Below are 17,512 nucleotides of genomic sequence, written 5' to 3'. Positions count from 1 at the left end.
AAAAAATATATATATTAATTTTATAAAAAAGTTTTTTAAATGTGTCATTGACAGTGCAAATATTGCAATTTAAAAATATAAAAAAATATGTCACGAAAATTGATAGATTTGATATTTTAATAATACCGGTTATCAAAATTATATAAAAGATGTTATTGTCTTTATACAAATAGACAAAATATGCAAAAAATATCTAAAAATTGAAACAGATTTTATTGTGTATGTAAAAAAATTAATGAAGATTTAAATCATTTTGAAATAAATAAATATTGTTCTTATTATTATTTTTGCAAATAATTAAACAATTATTCAAATTGTGTAAAATTTTGATCGTTTATTAAAATAATATGTGTTATAAATCATTTACAAAAAAATTAGAATTTTATATATATAGAGATTGCATGATGTAGAATTATATTAGATTTTTATATATATTAAAAATAAAAAAATGAATATTTTAACGAAGCAATAAAAAGAATTATAATAATTAAAATTAAATTAAATTTAACAAAATCACAAAAAAATAAATTTTATTCAATTGCTTAATTCGCGGCAATAATTAAAACAGATATTTGTTAAAAAATCTAAAAGATAATGAACAAAGTGATAAAAATGATAATAAATTAATAAATTTATTAAACGATTAATATTAATGTCAATTAAAAAGATTTTGTGAATTTATAAAAGTCTAAACAAATTTTAAATATTTATAATTATTTAAATGCGCACAATAAAAATAAAATTGATTGATTTCGATCGTTATAAATATGAAGAAAAATTTTAAATTTTTAAATATGTTTTTATAAAATGTTTGTTGTATTTTATTAATTGAAAAATAATAATAAAAAGTTTCAATCAAATTAAAAAATTGTGCGAACATTTACAAAATTATAATGTAATTATAAATTATTTGCAAATGATATATTATATTGTTAATTTTATATAATGAATAGATTTTTTATAATAATTCTGTTTTGTTCTTTTCAATGATGAAAAAAAAAAGATCTTGGAATTTAACATTTTTTTGAAAGGATTCGAGTTAAATGAAGATGATTATTAAAAAGAAATGATTAAAAATCAATTGTTTTAATTGGTAGCTGTGCAACATGCAGGAAGACAGGAATATATATATTTAATTGCGAATGTGTAAATAAAACGGGGCAGAAAGAGAGACAACGTCCGGAGGCGCAGTAGGTTGTGATAGATGTGTGATAGTCGGTTTAGTTGTGTTACTTTTTGATGTTTTTACTGTATTTGTGGGTTTATATGGTGTACGGACTCGAGATTCTGTTTCATTCGGCGAAGCGCCTGCATAGCCTGTCGTTTCAATAGATAGGCTATATCAGGTTAATAGAATTTTGATTGATTGATTGATTGCCGCAGAGCTGATGCCTGTGTTTTAGCTTTTCGGACATGTGCTGCTACTATCAGCACGCCAATGCTAACTTAATAGCCTTCTGCCAACACGTTTCTACATCGATAAGAAAAGACGAGTGAATCGGCTTCCAGAAAAATTCAAGTGAATCAGAGGAGGGTTCACGATATGATGCTCTTTTACTAGGCGGTCGAGCCAAACGCACCGATGTACAGTTCACCCAGACTGACAAAGCGGACACATAATGAAAGCGCATAAGCAGGCCACTAGACCTTCTGATTCAACCTATCGCTAATCCCTGCATAGTTCTCATGAATCTTCTTCATTCCGGCTTGCAAGATGGACGCATCCTGACCACTCAACGACCACGTTGCGCCCATGGCGAACCACTTCTCCAAGATATCCAACCGGCCACCGATGCCACCAATGCCCACGGGCTTACCCGTCTTATTCGCCGCCTGGATCACCTTCGTCACGGCATCCTGGTACAGTTCACTGTCATACTTGCCGGGGATACCCAGATCCGTACACAAGTCATTCGACCCGACCAACACCCCGTCCACGCCCTCCACGGACAGAATCTCCTCTGCGATGTCAACGGCCGCCGGCGTCTCGATCATCGGGATCAACATAGTCTGCTCGTTCAAGATCTCATTCTGCACGAGAGTCGGCACGTGTTGGAAATTCAGAACCGCTTGGTTATTCGTGCAGCCTCTCGTTCCTAGCGGCGCAAACTTCGCGTGCCGTACGATGTCCCGGACTTCCTGAATGGTCTCCACGTGCGGGATCACTACCGCTGCGGCACCGGCGTCTAGGATGCGACTGATGTGCCAGTGGGACTTGGAGGGCGACCGGACGACAGGTGAGACGCCGGCGTAGTTGCAGGCGAGAATTAACTGGGAGACAGTGCGCAAGTCCAGGGAAGAATGTTCCATGTCGATGAACATGGCGTGGATGCCGGCCATCTTGCACATCATAGGGATCTCATTGCCTGTGACGAACTTGATCGACATTAGGGGGGTGATTTGGCCATTGAGGATTCGAGTTCGGAAGGGGTTCGAGAGGTTGTAAGAGGGATGGGGTGTAATGGAGCCCATGATGAGACAATTGGTGTTGTACTAACGCAGCGACTAGTGATTAGAATACTGTCAAAGGAGGTTATGTTAGAAGATAATTCAAGCGTTCAGAGCTTCCTCCCCTGTTTAAATAATATGGTCATGATCTGGCATTGTCATCGCGAACCGCATCGGAGCTTGCGAGTCATCCGGAATCTTTCCGACACGCAACCTCCGACGGATAATTTCCTAGTCGTCGCTCCGACGTCGTTGCACTATCAAGAAAGACTCCACTCCGCCCCGTGGGGATGACACCTCCTCTTTCGGGGGGGAATTTCTGGATAAAAAGCTTTGCTTCCTTGGCTTGCGGCGACAAGAACACAGAGCTGATACTTGGTCATTTCGAAATCAATTGTTCAGCATGGCCGACAAAGATGACATTGCTCACTGTGAACATGCTGCGGATCGATATGCACTGCTTTCCGAAGAGGATGCACAGTTAATGCAGTCCTTTGAAGGAAAGAAAGGGAAGAGTGTGATTCGAAAGGTGGGAATATTCAATGATCAGAGAAAAGCCCCAAACTGATGACTGGTGGTAGATCGATGGTCGACTCATACCCATCCTAGCCATACTCTATCTAATGGCTCATATCGATCGAGCCAACATCGGGAATGCGAAGATTGAGGGCATGGACAAGGACCTGGCCCTGGTAGGGAATCAATACAACATTGCGTCGACTATCTTTTTTGCCCCCTACATTGTTTTCGGTAAGTTCAGTCACAAAGCCATTTGTGCCGTTTTAATATCCCCGCGATGCAGAGATCCCGTCCAATATGATTTTGAAAAAGGTTCGCCCTTGTATCTGGCTCTCAGCGCTGGTCATCGGTTGGGGTACCATCATGACGTGTATGGGGGTCGTCAAGAACTTCGAAGGTCTAGTTGCCTGTCGAGTGATGTTGGGATTTGTCGAGGTATGAACATGCATTCTGCACTGGCTTTTGAAGGATATCCCTGACTAAAATTCACAGGCCGGGTTCTTCCCCGGTGCCGTCTACATAGTCAGCTCGTGGTACATTCGCACGGAGCTTCAAGAACGCCTTGCCCTCTTCTACACAGCGTCCGCCTTTTCCGGTGCATTCAGCGGCCTCCTCGCATTTGCTATCGCCAAGCTTGACGGAGCGCGAGGTATTGCAGGATGGCGCTGGATCTTTCTGATCGAGGGCGCCATCACCGTTGCTGCAGGGCTCGCGATGCCCTTCCTCATCGTCGAGAGCGCAGAACGGGCCAGCTGGCTCACCCCGGAAGAGAAGCGGTTTGTTCACTGCCGCTTGCGTCTCGCCGGCGTCCGCACGGCCACGGAAGAAGGCGACAAGTTCTCCTGGCGTCTGTTATGGTCCACGCTCACAGACTTGAAAGTCAACCTGGCCATTCTAATGTCCTGGGCCAATGCGGCGCCCACGTCGGCGTTCAAATTCACCATGCCGAAGATCATCACCGAGCTGGGGTTCAGCTCCGCGCGAGCCCAGTTACTGAGTATCCCCCCATATGTGGCTGGAGGTATCTCAGCCTGGGTGGTCGGTCGGTTTTCGGATCGGTTTGCGTGGCGATTCCCGTTTGTCATAGGACCGATGAGCGTACTGCTCACAGGGCTGGCAATTCTGTTCTCATTTTCGTCGTCGATCGCCAGTCATGTCCCGGTCATGTACTTCGCCATCGTCCTGGCCCAGATCGGTATCTATCCTCTCCTTCCGGGAATATCGGCATGGACGGGGAATAACCTCGCTCCGTCATGGAAGCGATCTATCGGGCTGGCGTGGGTACTTGCAGCGGGGAATTTTGGCAGTAAGTCACACTTACATTTTCTCGCCGTTCTTCTCGACATTATAGACAGTGCTAATGATATAGGCTTAATTGGCACGAACATCTTCCTAGACAAAGAAGCGCCGGTGTATAAGTCCGGGTACGCCACCTGTTTGGCAATCGTGGTTCTCGGCATGATCGCGGCGGCAACGAACGAGGTTCTTCTCTTACAATGCAACAAGCAGAGGGCAGGTGTTTCCGAAGAGGATGTGCGAGCTCAGTTTACGCAGGAAGAGCTGGATCGGCAGGGCGATAAGAGTGTTTTGTACAAATATACCCTGTAGTCTAGACATCGTATGCATCTATATCAAAGGGAGATCGTTTTCAGGCATCGCATAAAGCAAACGCCAATTATTGAACAGACTACACATATAATGCAATCTTCTATCAAAGTGCAAGCAATAAAAATCCCCATCCCAGAAGACAACCCATCCCCACTCTCCAGTCCAACTGCATCCACCAACCTCGGCAGATCGGAAAATATCCGGACTCGCCCACGCTACTATAAAACCACCAACACCAAGCAAAATAGTGAACATCCTTGGCTCCGTCATTCAACCCAGTGACCTCATAGCTCAACGCTCACCATGTCTGCTTCAGCATCAGAACACCCACCCTTCTCCAGTCTACCGCTCGACAAGGCCGGACCGCACGGAAATGCCTGGGGACGCTGGGGCCCCGACGATCAAATCGGAACATTGAATCATCTTACCCCAGAAGTAGTTGCTCAGGCGGCGCGGGAGGAAATCAGAACTGGAGAACGAGTATCGCTCAAGTATGTACAGTACTCAATTATGATTTGTCTAAACGTGTTTATGCTAATGTATGACAGCTGGTCAATGGCAGGCCCGTGGAATCCCAAACTTGGCAGGAAATGTTTAGATGTGAAATTGATCAACAAGGAGCCTGTCAAGGTGGCGCATGACGATGAGGTATACCACATGTTCCCCTGGGGCATAGCACAAATCATTAACCCCTATCAGTGGTCATTCAACTCCCAGATCAGCTCGCAATGGGACGGGTTCCGACATTACGGATACCAGAAGGAAAAGGTCTCTATGCCCCTATCATTTTACTATGCTTGATATCCACTGATGACGCAAAATGCAGGTCTATTTTATGGGCCACACAGCCGAAGAATTCCAGACCTCGACCGTAAACGGCATCCACCGTATGTTGATCCGCAGTTCTCGATTCCCAATAAACCAAAGCTGAACAAATAAGATATCGCCAAACAAGGCATCGCCGGCCGAGGCATCCTCATCGACTGGTACAAATGGGCCACCTCTCAACCCAACATGAAAGAGACCATCGACGCATTCACACCCCACGCCATCCCCTTTCCCTCGCTCCTAGAAGCCGCCGCATCCCAGGGCCTGAGACCAGAGGACTTCCTCCCAGGAGACACCCTCTTCATCCGCAGCGGCTACATCCATCAATACGAGACCCTTACCCCGGAAAAGCGAGACACGCTCTCCGCGCGCTATCAGACACAGAAACCCGAGAATATCGGCATCGAGCCCTCAGAGCCGCTGCTGCAGTTTCTCTGGGATAAACAAATTGCCGCGGTGGCAGGCGACTCGAGATCGTTTGAGGTGTGGCCTTGTACGAAGCCGGAGTGGCATTTGCACGAGTGGTTGCTGGCGGGCTGGGGGATGCCAATTGGGGAGTTGTTTAATCTCGAGGAGTTGAGTCGCATGTGTGAGCGGAATGGGAGGTATACGTTCTTTGTATCGAGTGAGGTGCTGGATGTAGGTTTTCTTTTCTCTCCGTTGATGAGGCAGGGCTGATCTGGTTGGGTTTAGGTTCCTGGGGGTGTGGCGAGTCCGCCGAATGCGTTGGCGTTTTTCTAGGGCTTCATCTGGATTCTTACTTTGTGAGTAAGGATATGTTTTACGAAGAATGGAATACAGGAGTTGTCATTATACCAGTAAAAAAACAAGGCTTGACATCAACCTCGCGCTATCATATCCTACCAAGTCCAACAGAACCCACAACCAACAATTCGAACTATCTAAAGAACCCAATCCAAACACACAGAGTACTCCGTAAGACAAACCCCTCGATAGAATCAAGTAGCAAACCTCCACTCCGTCACATTCCCACTCTCCGCCTCCGCCTCATCCAATTGTTTGTTCTTCCTTACGCACCACCACCGAGTCACCACGGCCGAGATAATCGCCAGCCCACATCCCGCAATAATAATGCCCCCACCTGTCTCGTATCGAGGCTCCTGCGACCGAAGGAAAAAGTAGGGCGTGAACCAGTGCGAGACGGAGGAGACGCAATTGGCTATGGCGATTAGCGCGGCACGTTTTGTTCGGGGACGGGGGACGACGGTGGTTTCCCAGGCGATTTGAATCTAATTGATTTTTTAGATGTTAGTATTGTTCCGGAACTGATACAGAAGAGGTGATCTGAAGGGCTAGTGGGTGACTTACATTCAATCCAACATAAGGCCCCGTGCATAGCAATACCAGCCCAAAGTATCGCGCGCCAGGGTTCAACGTTGCGATCATGAGCACGGCGCCGACGAGAGCGACCACCACCGGTGCCACGATATGCCAGCAATGGTCTAGCATTCTACCTGAGGACCATGATATGACTAGGGTCGCAATGTAGGCAATGAAATATGGTGGAGCCTGCACAAGGTACGTCACGACCTGGGAGAAGTTCAGGGTTCCGACGATCTAAAACATGGTCAGCGTGCTTTCGTTTCTAACACAAATAGCCAGGATGCCCATACCGAAGGGAAGAAATCCTTGAACGACTGCGCAATGATCAGTGAGAAATGAATTGCCGAGAAGAACCACGTAAACGGGTCCTTGATGGCCAGAAGCACTCCGCCCCAGTGACTACCTTCGTCATTTTCGCGGACGCCACCGGCGGAGAGAACCTGACGATACTGTGCCATCGCGGCCTCCTCCTCATTGAACCAGTGACTGCCGGTGTTGTCGGGGAAATTGGGGATGAAGCCATAGGCCAGCACTCCCACGATAATACTGACGATACCCTCCAACAGGATAAACCATTGCCAGGCACGAAGACCCGCGATACCATCCATGTTGGTAAGAATGCCGGCGGCAAGCAGACCGGAGAACGCGTTGGAGATCGTGTTTCCCGCGTGCCAGATCCCCATTCGTAATGGCGACTCTTCACGCGTATACCAGGACGAGGTGAGTAGCGACACAGCAGGAATGAACGGACCCTCGGCGAGACCGACGAGGAATCGACAGAGACAGAATCCCCAACCGGACGAAAGAGCCGGCATACAGATCGTCACAGCCGACCAGGCCAACATAATGGATGGGAAGATGATGCTTGGTTTGCCTTTGGCGATGAGCACGTTGGCAGGAACTTGGGAGATGATATAGCCAACGTAGAAGAGCGAGATGCCGGCAGACCAGACGGTATCGGTCATGTGTAGGTCGTCTTGCATACCTGCCAGGCGGGCGTTGGAAACATTGATACGATCAAGGTAGCTAGACAGAAATCATGGGTGAGTTATGTTTCTCAGTGTTCGAGTATGTCGCTATTGTGAGCTCACCTCATCAGAAGCATCATAGTCACACAAGGCAGAAAGCACCAATCCAACTTCTTTACCACAGCCTTGTTCAATCTCTCCAGCTCCTCCGGAGTCTTATCTTGGAGCACTGGAAACAGCGAAAGCAGCTGCTCCTCCTGGGACACATGTTCCAGATTCTCCAAGACAACTTTCGACTCCGCATCATCTTTGCTCAGGCTAGAACGTGTAGGTGCCATTGTCACCGCAGTATCGTACTCTACCCCGACCGAAGTAACCCAACCTTGACTGATGAGAACCTCGCTTTTATAGACCCCAAGCACAGCCTCCCTCACGAGAAAGAACCCCCAAACCCCGCAATCCCCAGCTTTCCAAAAAGCCGGGGCAACCACACGGAATGAAGATCATGTCATGGGGAGTATCAAGCGCGTCCGACTTGGCGAGGTCCGAATCGGAAAAGTTCCGTATCCAATGAAGGCATTGGGATTGAGGGAATGGGCTCCATGTTGAGCTTAGCGGTTTGGTTAGTAGGCTTTATTGTCAACGGCGTGTGACTGGTCTGAAAGGAATTTGTTGGGTCATCTAACTATTTGGTGGACAGAGTGTTAGCAGTGATCTTGTATAGGTTGGTTTTCCATCCGGACACATTGTTCACCTTGCATGCTCCAGAGTAAAGTTGGGCATTGGGAGCGGTACCAGCTTCTAAATCTGCCTCAGGATACTCACGGCAGTCTGTTGCTCCTTCAATCTCAACAAAGAAACAATTCTTTGATGGTTTGACTGGCTGTTCGCGCATGAGAACGAAGTGAAGGACGAAACGAAACGAGCTCAGTCTTGTGCGACACGTGATACATATTTAAACGAGCAGAGGTCCTTCGATCAAAAACTGGATCAGTCACAAACAGCGGTAGATATTAATAGATAGAATATGTTCTGGACGATATTCTCCGCGGTTGTCTCATGTTTCCCAACTATCAGGTTCCTAAGACCTCCTCTGGGCAGTAATATGTCACTGTTTCGACAGAACCTAATCAAAGATGTCCCAAATACTCTATCAAAATACTAGATGAAGTAAATCTGAAGAACATAGCATTAAACGAAAACTACCAATGCAGCATGATTCTAACAACAGGCAAGCACGCTGCTTTTTCCAGCCCAAGATGTAAAACTCCACGCGCAACCGCCAAACACTCAAAGACTCCCGCCTCTCGCAAAAAACTGTAAACATCGATCGTTGCTCTGACCAAACATGGCCAGAAGCATTGAACACCGCCTCGAGCGCCCTCGCTTCCATGAATCTATCCAAAATCACAGGTGCTAAAACAGAACAAACAAACAAACGAAACCACCTCAAGCCTGATATGTCCCCCTCATTATAACATGGTCTTTTTTTTGTGTTGCTTTCCTCTCTTTCGGTTAACAAAACACACGACATAAAAAGAAAGCGGCAAACCAGTAAATAAAAACAAAGAGTCGATGAAAAACAGAGCACAGTAACAAAAGAAAGCTAACAATATTTATATATAATTCAAATGTCCACAAAATAATCCAACGGAAGGCGCTATGTGCAAGATATGCTGTGGCGTTGATAAGTGTCCAGGCGCCATCAGGTAACAAAGGTCTATCGATCATCTATACAAGTCATTCAATTCGTTCAAACCAGGACAAATGCCCTTGTTGTTTCTCACTCGCGCGAGAGTCCCATGTGGGAGTGGCCTATGGACCCTGTGCGATAGGCTGAGCTGCGGAAGGACATCGGATCCATTGGTTTGTCGCAGCGCAGGCTAGGTAAGGCGTGAGCGTGCGTGATGTCTTGGGGGTGGGCCATCATCTGGTAGGGGAGGTGAGCCTGGGCAACGGTCTGGTCGGCAGTGCCGTACTCGAGAGGCTCGAACATGTTCTGCCTGAAAGAAGGCGCCCATGAATCGAATTGGCTCACGGAATGCTGCAGTGGCATGGCGGCTGGGCGTTGAGACATCATCTGGTCTCCGGCAGTCGAACTTGAGAACGAGGCGGGACCCAAGTAGTCGAACGTCTGGGTGGGCTCGCTGGGACTGACTAATGCCGACGGCGGTGGTTTGATCATGCTGGGTGAGGAATAGTCGTTCGCATACTCGGACGAGGCGGAATAAAATGATCGGTCGTGTCGAGGCTGCTCCCCAAGGCCGATCGGTTCGGACAACGGGAATATTTGACTCCTGTCGCTTGTCTGTCCCGCCAAACCCATGTCAACGGTCGATGTGAAAGACCCGGATGCCTGTTCCGCTGATGACGGGGTCAGGAACTCGTCGTCGGTCTCATCTTCCTCCTCGGTGTCCTCCATCTTTGGGTCTTGCTCGCTGGCCGCATCTACGTCTTTCTCGCCTTTGGCGCTGGAATCCCGGTTGAGCACGTATACCACGGTGGTGGCGTCTGGCAAAGCATAAGCCGACTTGATCATGAATGATTCTGTTTCTTTTTCACATACCAACTTCTCCTCTCTCGAATCGTTGCTCCATGCGTCGGACGCGGAAGATCTCATCGAAGATCTCGATCTTCTCTGGGGGCTTGAGCTGTCGGCGAGCGTCATGCGCAACTTCCTGGAGCTTTTCCGGGGTGATGCCGGTTTTGTCAAGCTTGCGCAAGATGTGAACCAAAAGCGCCACTCTCTCTGTAGGTCTAGCATTAGTATACTTGTGGGGCATTATATGAGGGCAGTTAACTAACGGTCTTTTCTCAGGTGGTCAGGCTCCTTGTGGTTGACCGATGCAGGCCACCAATCCGGCTTCGTCTTCTCGGGGTCACCCTTCTGGCCTGCACCTCGAGGCCTGCCTCCGTTGTAAGGATGCTTGACTTGCTTGCGAGGCTCGATAAATTTGATGAAAGCCTTCGCAATCAGTCGGCAGTTGATCTGTTGGAAGTGTTTCAAAGCGTTCTCATAATATTCCAGGACCTTCTTCTCGTCACCGATCTCAAGTCCGATCATGTTCGTTGCCGAGTAGGGAGGCAGCTCCTCCACGGGGTCAGAGTATTCCAGTGCAGCGCTTTGGTAAGACGATCTGCGTCTCTTTTTCTGACGGGTGAATTCCTCGGGGCGACCATATCCGTATGCCGATAGCCCGATACCGGGAACTCCTGTTCGTGATTAGTATCGGTACGATCAACCCGATAAAATGAGGCACATACTGCGCAGCATAGGCTTGTGGTATCCGATTCTTGTTCCGAGGGCTTCCAAGAATCTTTCCCGCACCTCCGGGGTGAAGACGGTGCCGTTCTGTTCGCGTATAGACGAGGACTCCGAAACCTTGAGCTTTCCGGCTCCGTCCAAGTAGATCAAGGCGTAATGAGGATAGGGGAGATCCATGGAAGATCGCATCGAGGTTCCCATTGACTGTAGTGACGGGTTAGCACTACATCGGCCCGACTGTATGATGGATTCTTACCGGAGCATGTTCCCAACCGATGTAATCATCTTGTAGGGACGAGGCCGGTCTTTTCACGGCTCCTGTCCCAGAGACAGACGCGTTGACCACCATGATGAGAAAGAGCAGTCACGAGGATTCGAAGTAATTGAAAAGGTCAAAGAGGATCAAGCTAAGCAAACTTGGCTTTGGGAGTCACGAGAGTCAGTGTTCACAGCCAAGAGAAAGCATGAAGATCTTCAGCGAGCTGATCCGGAGAAGACAAGGTCGTCGAGAGAGGATCGAAGGCCAATTTGTACCCTCACGGACGGAGTGTACTGGGTCCGAGGAACAAAGCTACGAGTCCAGTCGCGACGGACGCCACACCAACGACTATAAAATTAGCAAGCAGAACGGACTCGAGAAACGGGAGGGGATGATGGTACAACCCCGCCATCTGGTGCAGTTTCCCGCCGGCAAGGTTTGGCAGCCCCAGGCGCACCAATGGCCGCCGAACAGGGAGGGTCGGAACGTTGCGCATGGGATGATCCAGCTACTCACAGGGCGCGGAGGGGAAAAAGCAATAAGCACGGTCCCGAGACAACCCAGCAGGAATACAGGTGAGATGCCAATAGCCGAGTTAGGCACACCAACAACAGGAATCTGTTGATAGGCGAGCTGCGATAGGGTGGGAACGAATGAAAGTATATCTTCTTTGTGAAGGTAAACGGGGTTGTGACACCGGCGGTTGGAGTCGATCCCGAGGATATAGATAGAAGTAGAAGAATAGACGGATACTTCTCAAATGGGGAGAAGTAAAGAGAGGAAGCAGAGAGAAAAGATGGGGTAAAGCAGGTTTGGTCGAGACTGTTCGGGAGGAAGAATGAAAAATAAAAAAAACCAAGTGATAGGGAAGAATGAGGTCTTTATAATAAAGGTAGACAAGCAAAAGACCAGAGGGGACGAATTCCGGACTTTTGTACGGGCAAGGGTATGGCAGATAGACTGATTGACTGATCGAGATGGGATCTAAAAGCGCCGCGCAGAAGAGAGGAAGAAGTACGTCCCAACTACCAACTACTGTAACTACAGACACTCCACACCTCCCCCATGCCCTTTCCCCCTCCCGATTTGGCAGAAGTGATTACCCCCCAAACCCATTAACATGGATCATCCTTGAACAAAGCCGAAACACAACGAAAAGCACCGGTACCACTGCGGCTGCAGCCATGCCAAAGGACATGCAGTAGGGCGATAATTGATTTTGATTTTGGTTTTTCTTTTTTCTTTTCTTTTTTTTTTCTATGTCCACATTAATTAATTTTATCATTATTCAATTATTTACTTTTTGTAAGCATTTTAAAAATCAATTTTTTTTTCTACAATCTTTTTCCCTGCTGACATTTTTCAACTTGATTATTATTATTTGATTTACTATTTGTAGATCGTGGACTAGCTCACCATGGCCCTCTGCCCCAGACTCCTCTGAACATTTCTCCTCTGCTTCTTCAGTACAAAAGCACCGTGGCGTATCGATAATTGGTCTCCACAGACCACAGCCGGACTCCCAGCACCGTATCGCCGGGCTTAGTGTCTCTTAGATCCCCGATGACCGTCCATGGTCTTCGTATTCCTTCTCCCTGTGAAGTATTTATAATAGCGGGTGGACAGTTACTCCGTGGTTGCCTGTGGAAATAAACATTTCGGTCGCCGTCAATTATTACTGATTCTTATTTAATCATGATGAATGACAAAAGCACGGCAGCCCTAGTAGCCTGTTAGTCGAGTCGCTAGTGCTTTAGTTAGCTTAGGAATGTAACCGCCACTCAGGGTCAGGGATGGGCTACCAAGGCCTTGGGGGTGCTTTTTTTTTCATTTCATATTTTTTGAATGAATTAAAACACAAACAGAAAAATTCCTCCTAACCAGCTTGTGCCAGGGACTAACCATTGATTGGCAGTCGCTTGCCAACATCCGACTGGGTTTGATTCCCAAACGCTGCCGTTGTTGAGCTTGGACTTGACCTTGCTCCTTTTTTTTTTTTTTTTTTTTTTCTTAGACTTATTTTTATCCTTTCATTCCTGTATTTTAATTACTATTTTCCACCTGACAGGAACCGGCACCGACGAGGTACTCGCTAGACCCGATAGCTCTCCGACCATGCTCTTAGGCTTAGGGTACCCGTTCCTTGGTCTTCTGGCAACCCCCAGCCCCGCCTAACAGACCTTTCTCAGTCCGTTCTTTTGGCTGCGCACATGAGGAAGAGACGGATCTGTAGCTCCCCGTAGCAAACCTACGTATTCCCCTCGCTCGTCTGATCTCCCACCAGTGACGGTTGGTATAGGCCTTTTTGACCAGGTATGCTTTCGGAAGGATTGCAGACTTGTACCACGTAACTACAATCCACACAAACAGACACAGACCACCCATTGAGCCGGTCGTGAGGGCTGTGTACTGTACCTTGTCCTCGGCCTCGAGGTCACGCACAGGCCCGCCTATCGTCAGGGCCACCCCGAGGGCTTGAACACAGACACACACTCTCTCTTTGTTTCGTTCTTTCGTTCTTGGTCGCACGTAACCAGTCCATACTGGGACTAGTCAGGGTATGGAGATGTTCTGTTTAAAAGTCCTCCGTAGATTTGATTGTCCCTACCCCGTACATTTACTCGGTGTAGACCGGGCTCTAGAACGATAACTACGAACAGAAGTACAGATACCTGCTCCGCTGCCGTAACAAAGCAAATCTCCCTGTACCTACAGATAATGCCTCAGGATTCGGGCTTACGTATGTGTCAGTCATCATCGAGTTCAACGAAAGACTCAGTACGGATACTCCGTACTCCGTGAATAGGGAGAGTGATTCACACCAACAGTTACCGCGCTCGGTAACTTAACAAAAGAAATCTGGCTACATACAGAGGACATGCATTTACATAGACCTGCGTCGTAGATACGGAGAACTCCGTATGTACATCCCGAGTATATTTATGCTCCAGTCTCCCTACCTATCTAAGTACCTTGAATTACGCAGCGAGTACCAGTACATACCCAGGCCGGCCAAACCGGCAGAGCCGTGCCAGCCGTCCGGACACCTTTTCCTTTCCAAAAGGGCCGTGGGACATGCAGGCGAGGTTGCGCAGTGTTGGTGCAATATTCACCGACTTGTTATGAATATTGATTGTCCGGGATATTTTTGTAGAACTTCGACCGTGGGGTGGTCTATTTAGAATTATTGCACGCCTTTGGTTCCATGGTACGGACACAGAATACGATACCACGGATCAATACAGACCCGACCCCTTTGAACAATCTTGATCGAATCCTTGTATAACTACTCCGTACGCAGACCGAGAAAAAGCTTACGACATGAAAACCATTCTAAAGAATCCGATAATTAAACAAAAAGTACTCCCCTCTTAGCAATAACATTCCTATTATCCATAGTTAGTATGAATTAGGATACCACCGCGAGCAGACAGACCAGGTAAACGAAAGTCCAAACACCCAAACCCAAATCCAATCCAAATCCAATCCAAACCAAACGCAGAAAGAAATTACGATGAGCCACGGACAGCAGCAAAGCCAGTCATTTCCAATCCTTCCGCTCCCCCTTCGATCATGGCGGATCTCAACCGAATGTGCCCCGACGCTAGCCACAGGCCGGCGCGAACCAATGAGCAGCTCGAGGAGCTGTCCCCGTCGCCAGACGATCTTCCAACCGTAGGAACGATCGGCTGAAGGGGGGCTTGTGCATGGCCCGAGACGCTGGACTGTGGGATTTCACTTGGTTTTAGTTCTGTCTTATCGTACTTATACTGTACTTAGGAGAGAACAGTACTTAGGAGAGAGTAAGTGATGATCACCTGAACTCTTCGTGAACCTCAGGTCTCCGAACATCGAGTGACTCCCCAAGTGAGGGGAAATGTGCCATCCCGAACATCTCCGTGTGTACCAGGGTAGCATTGACCAGGGAAGAGGGAAGAAGGAGGGCACAAACAGCGTTCCGCTCTAGTTACCTGAATCGGGTTAGGAAGCCAGTCGCATTGTGTACCTCTGCGTAGTGCGTCCAGGGAGAGTTTAAGCCCGCAGTATGGCGTAGGGAATTACCTTGCCAATATTAATGGTGGTTGATCACAGTCAGGGTTTAACCGCTGGAGCTGACAAGGGCCGGAGCAATTGGCAATTTCTAATGGCTGCAACCATAAACTGAAATAAAAAGGTTAACTACTCCGTAGGTACCTACCTGACGTAAAAGTGCTGGGGAGTGAGCGGGGAGAGTTACATGGTCGCAAGTTTCTCGGGGATCATTCCGTCGCTGGGTCTAGGACCTAAGATGTTAGAAGTTAGGAACCCCCCGGGCACTGTCACTACTGTACTTGAATCGTTGAAGACAAAGAAAATAAGATAGTACTCCGTAGTCCAAGACAAGTAACAAAGAATACATGACTCGGATATCCCGGTCGGTCTTTTGCCCGTGGGGAGTGGAGATTATCTAGACCTCTTGGTACGACTCCGTATGTATGTATGTACATGTAGATAGTATTGAGTACAAGACCTTCGATCGCATCGAGAAGGAATTTCCTAATTCAGCCCGACAAAGGTACACCGGACTGCTAGTCACTCCGTAGTAGGTTCTGGATTGCCCACCGGCTATCAATCTGCTACACTCTAACCAGCTGCCCCCCCTTACCTGGTCGTTGGAAATGCCAGGGGCAGACCAGATGACAGCAGCCGCGGGAGGGTCTCGGGCGTTGCCTTACCTACTAGACGGCGATCAGACTCCATCGATTGCCGAAAGTCAAGACGACGAGAAAGTATAATTCAGTGGCCATTCGGAGTCGGGCTAACACACACACTGTAGATAACTTTGTAAGAATGGCCACTCGGAGAAAGGGGGCGTCTATACCGTTTCCTTTCCCTCCAGTGTTGTTTCTGCTTTCTTTGTCTTCCGGCGTCACGGGTAACTTTTGCCGACGTCTGCGTTCTGGAACGGTGATTGGGATTTCGAATTAAGGATGGAGGTGGGGATAGGGCATGGCATGGCATGGCATGGCATACGATAGACTTTCCCTCTGGAGATAGTACGAGTAATCAAACCAAATCTTGATTTTGCGCGATTGGGCATCGAGGTAGTATCCTGCTGTCCTCACCGTACCTAAGGAGTAGAAAAAAAAAGTACACTGTTTGCTACTGCGCTCTGTGGGTTTGGCCCCAAACTGAAACCTGACCGCACATGGCATAACACTCACCCCGTTTAAGTTGGGAACAGAAAAAAAAAAAAAAAAAAGGCTGCAGTATGCTGTACAATACTCCCCATAATAGGACAGATAGCATATCGAGATATAGTTCACCAACCACGTCCAGGTGCGATTACTCCGAGGAGATGGTTTGATCTTCCTGACCCGGGAATTTGGAGCATTGATTGAGATAAGATATATAATGAAACGAGGAGCGCCTCGGCGGGCACCGGTTCCAGGCCCAACCACTAATTCCTTGCGGGAGATAGAATAGTGCAGGCTAGGGAGACGCCTAAAGGGACAACAACAAAGGTAAATAAATGCTAGTGCTAACCCCAACAATTTAGTAGACACTAGGTAGTCGCAATAGCAATCAATTCGAAGTTGACAGAAGTACTTGAACAAGGCACCTGGGTTTTTCTTTGTATTTCAGTAATCTTTTGCTAAAAGCTAAGGGACACGACCATGATCGAGTCGCATCGTGATTACAGGCTTGGTGTGGACGAACTATATTTTCACCGCCGCCATCGGGTCAAACTGCTTCACACCCCTGTCTTGTCAGGCACTTTTTCTTTTGTTTTCTTTTTCTCAGAGACTAAAGATTAAATTTTTCATCCAGGTGACCATCACCCGGACCTCCTATTAGTAACGCAACAAAGTACGATACTTCCCGAGAGTCAGCAAGACATGCCAAAGTCAAGTACCTACAGTGGGTGTAGGTATTCCTTAGAGGGAAATAATCAAAATCACAGTGCAGATCACCCCAAAGGACAGGTCTAGACCCGTCTCTCTCACCTCCTCCCCAAAAGTAAATCGAATGACCAAGCCGCGATGACGTGCACGACGAAACGTGCCATGATTTCAGTGCAGCTGGTCGCAACGTGGCGGCATGAGGGATTGTGTCTTAACGAACGGAGTCAGGAGATAACTACTGCATCAAACATCAAACGGGCGGTCAGCGGCGATAAGAACGGTAGAAAATGAGAAAGCGTGCTGCATGTCCAGTTCATGGCAGACTTTCTCACCGCCACGATATCAAGATCACTTGGGAGTCGGTCAGTGGACGGGCGCGTCGCTTGCA

General features: G+C 47.7%; 5 protein-coding genes across 5 annotated transcripts; 2 read left to right on the top strand and 3 right to left on the bottom strand.

Annotated features, from left to right (window-relative positions):
* Window positions 1–1,462: 1,462 nt before the first annotated feature.
* On the bottom strand, window positions 1,463–2,406 carry LDX57_010783 (HpcH/HpaI aldolase family protein). Its single transcript, XM_046092529.1, has one exon. The coding sequence runs from the start codon at window positions 2,386–2,388 to the stop codon at window positions 1,642–1,644; it is 747 nt and encodes a 248-aa protein (XP_045948507.1). The 5' UTR covers window positions 2,389–2,406; the 3' UTR covers window positions 1,463–1,641.
* A 665-nt stretch (window positions 2,407–3,071) lies between these two features.
* LDX57_010782 (uncharacterized protein) lies at window positions 3,072–4,575 on the top strand (the record flags this gene model as incomplete). Its single annotated transcript, XM_046092528.1, has 4 exons — window positions 3,072–3,198; window positions 3,251–3,402; window positions 3,460–4,273; window positions 4,337–4,575. The coding sequence occupies 4 exons, from the start codon at window positions 3,072–3,074 to the stop codon at window positions 4,573–4,575; spliced, it is 1,332 nt and encodes a 443-aa protein (XP_045948506.1).
* A 303-nt stretch (window positions 4,576–4,878) lies between these two features.
* On the top strand, window positions 4,879–6,144 carry LDX57_010781 (uncharacterized protein; the record flags this gene model as incomplete). The annotated part of the gene is made up of 5 exons (XM_046092527.1): window positions 4,879–5,066; window positions 5,124–5,343; window positions 5,402–5,462; window positions 5,516–6,042; window positions 6,097–6,144. 5 exons carry the CDS (start codon window positions 4,879–4,881, stop codon window positions 6,142–6,144), a joined length of 1,044 nt encoding a protein of 347 aa, XP_045948505.1.
* Window positions 6,145–6,362: 218 nt separating this feature from the next.
* On the bottom strand, window positions 6,363–8,053 carry LDX57_010780 (uncharacterized protein; the record flags this gene model as incomplete). Its single annotated transcript, XM_046092526.1, has 4 exons — window positions 6,363–6,653; window positions 6,733–6,981; window positions 7,038–7,773; window positions 7,839–8,053. The coding sequence occupies 4 exons, from the start codon at window positions 8,051–8,053 to the stop codon at window positions 6,363–6,365; spliced, it is 1,491 nt and encodes a 496-aa protein (XP_045948504.1).
* An 804-nt stretch (window positions 8,054–8,857) lies between these two features.
* Window positions 8,858–12,080, bottom strand: LDX57_010779 (uncharacterized protein). The gene is made up of 5 exons (XM_046092525.1): window positions 11,756–12,080; window positions 10,980–11,587; window positions 10,521–10,928; window positions 10,282–10,464; window positions 8,858–10,226 (listed from the first exon to the last, which is right to left on the bottom strand). The coding sequence occupies exons 2-5, from the start codon at window positions 11,179–11,181 to the stop codon at window positions 9,499–9,501; spliced, it is 1,521 nt and encodes a 506-aa protein (XP_045948503.1). The 5' UTR covers window positions 11,182–11,587; window positions 11,756–12,080; the 3' UTR covers window positions 8,858–9,498.
* Window positions 12,081–17,512: the final 5,432 nt, after the last annotated feature.

This window comes from Aspergillus melleus, assembly GCF_016097325.1.
Source record: "Aspergillus melleus strain CBS 546.65 chromosome Unknown contig6, whole genome shotgun sequence".
Classification (NCBI taxonomy): Eukaryota; Fungi; Ascomycota; class Eurotiomycetes; order Eurotiales; family Aspergillaceae; genus Aspergillus; species Aspergillus melleus.
The sequence above is the reverse complement of the archived record's forward strand: the minus strand, read 5'-3'. Positions and strand labels throughout refer to the sequence as shown.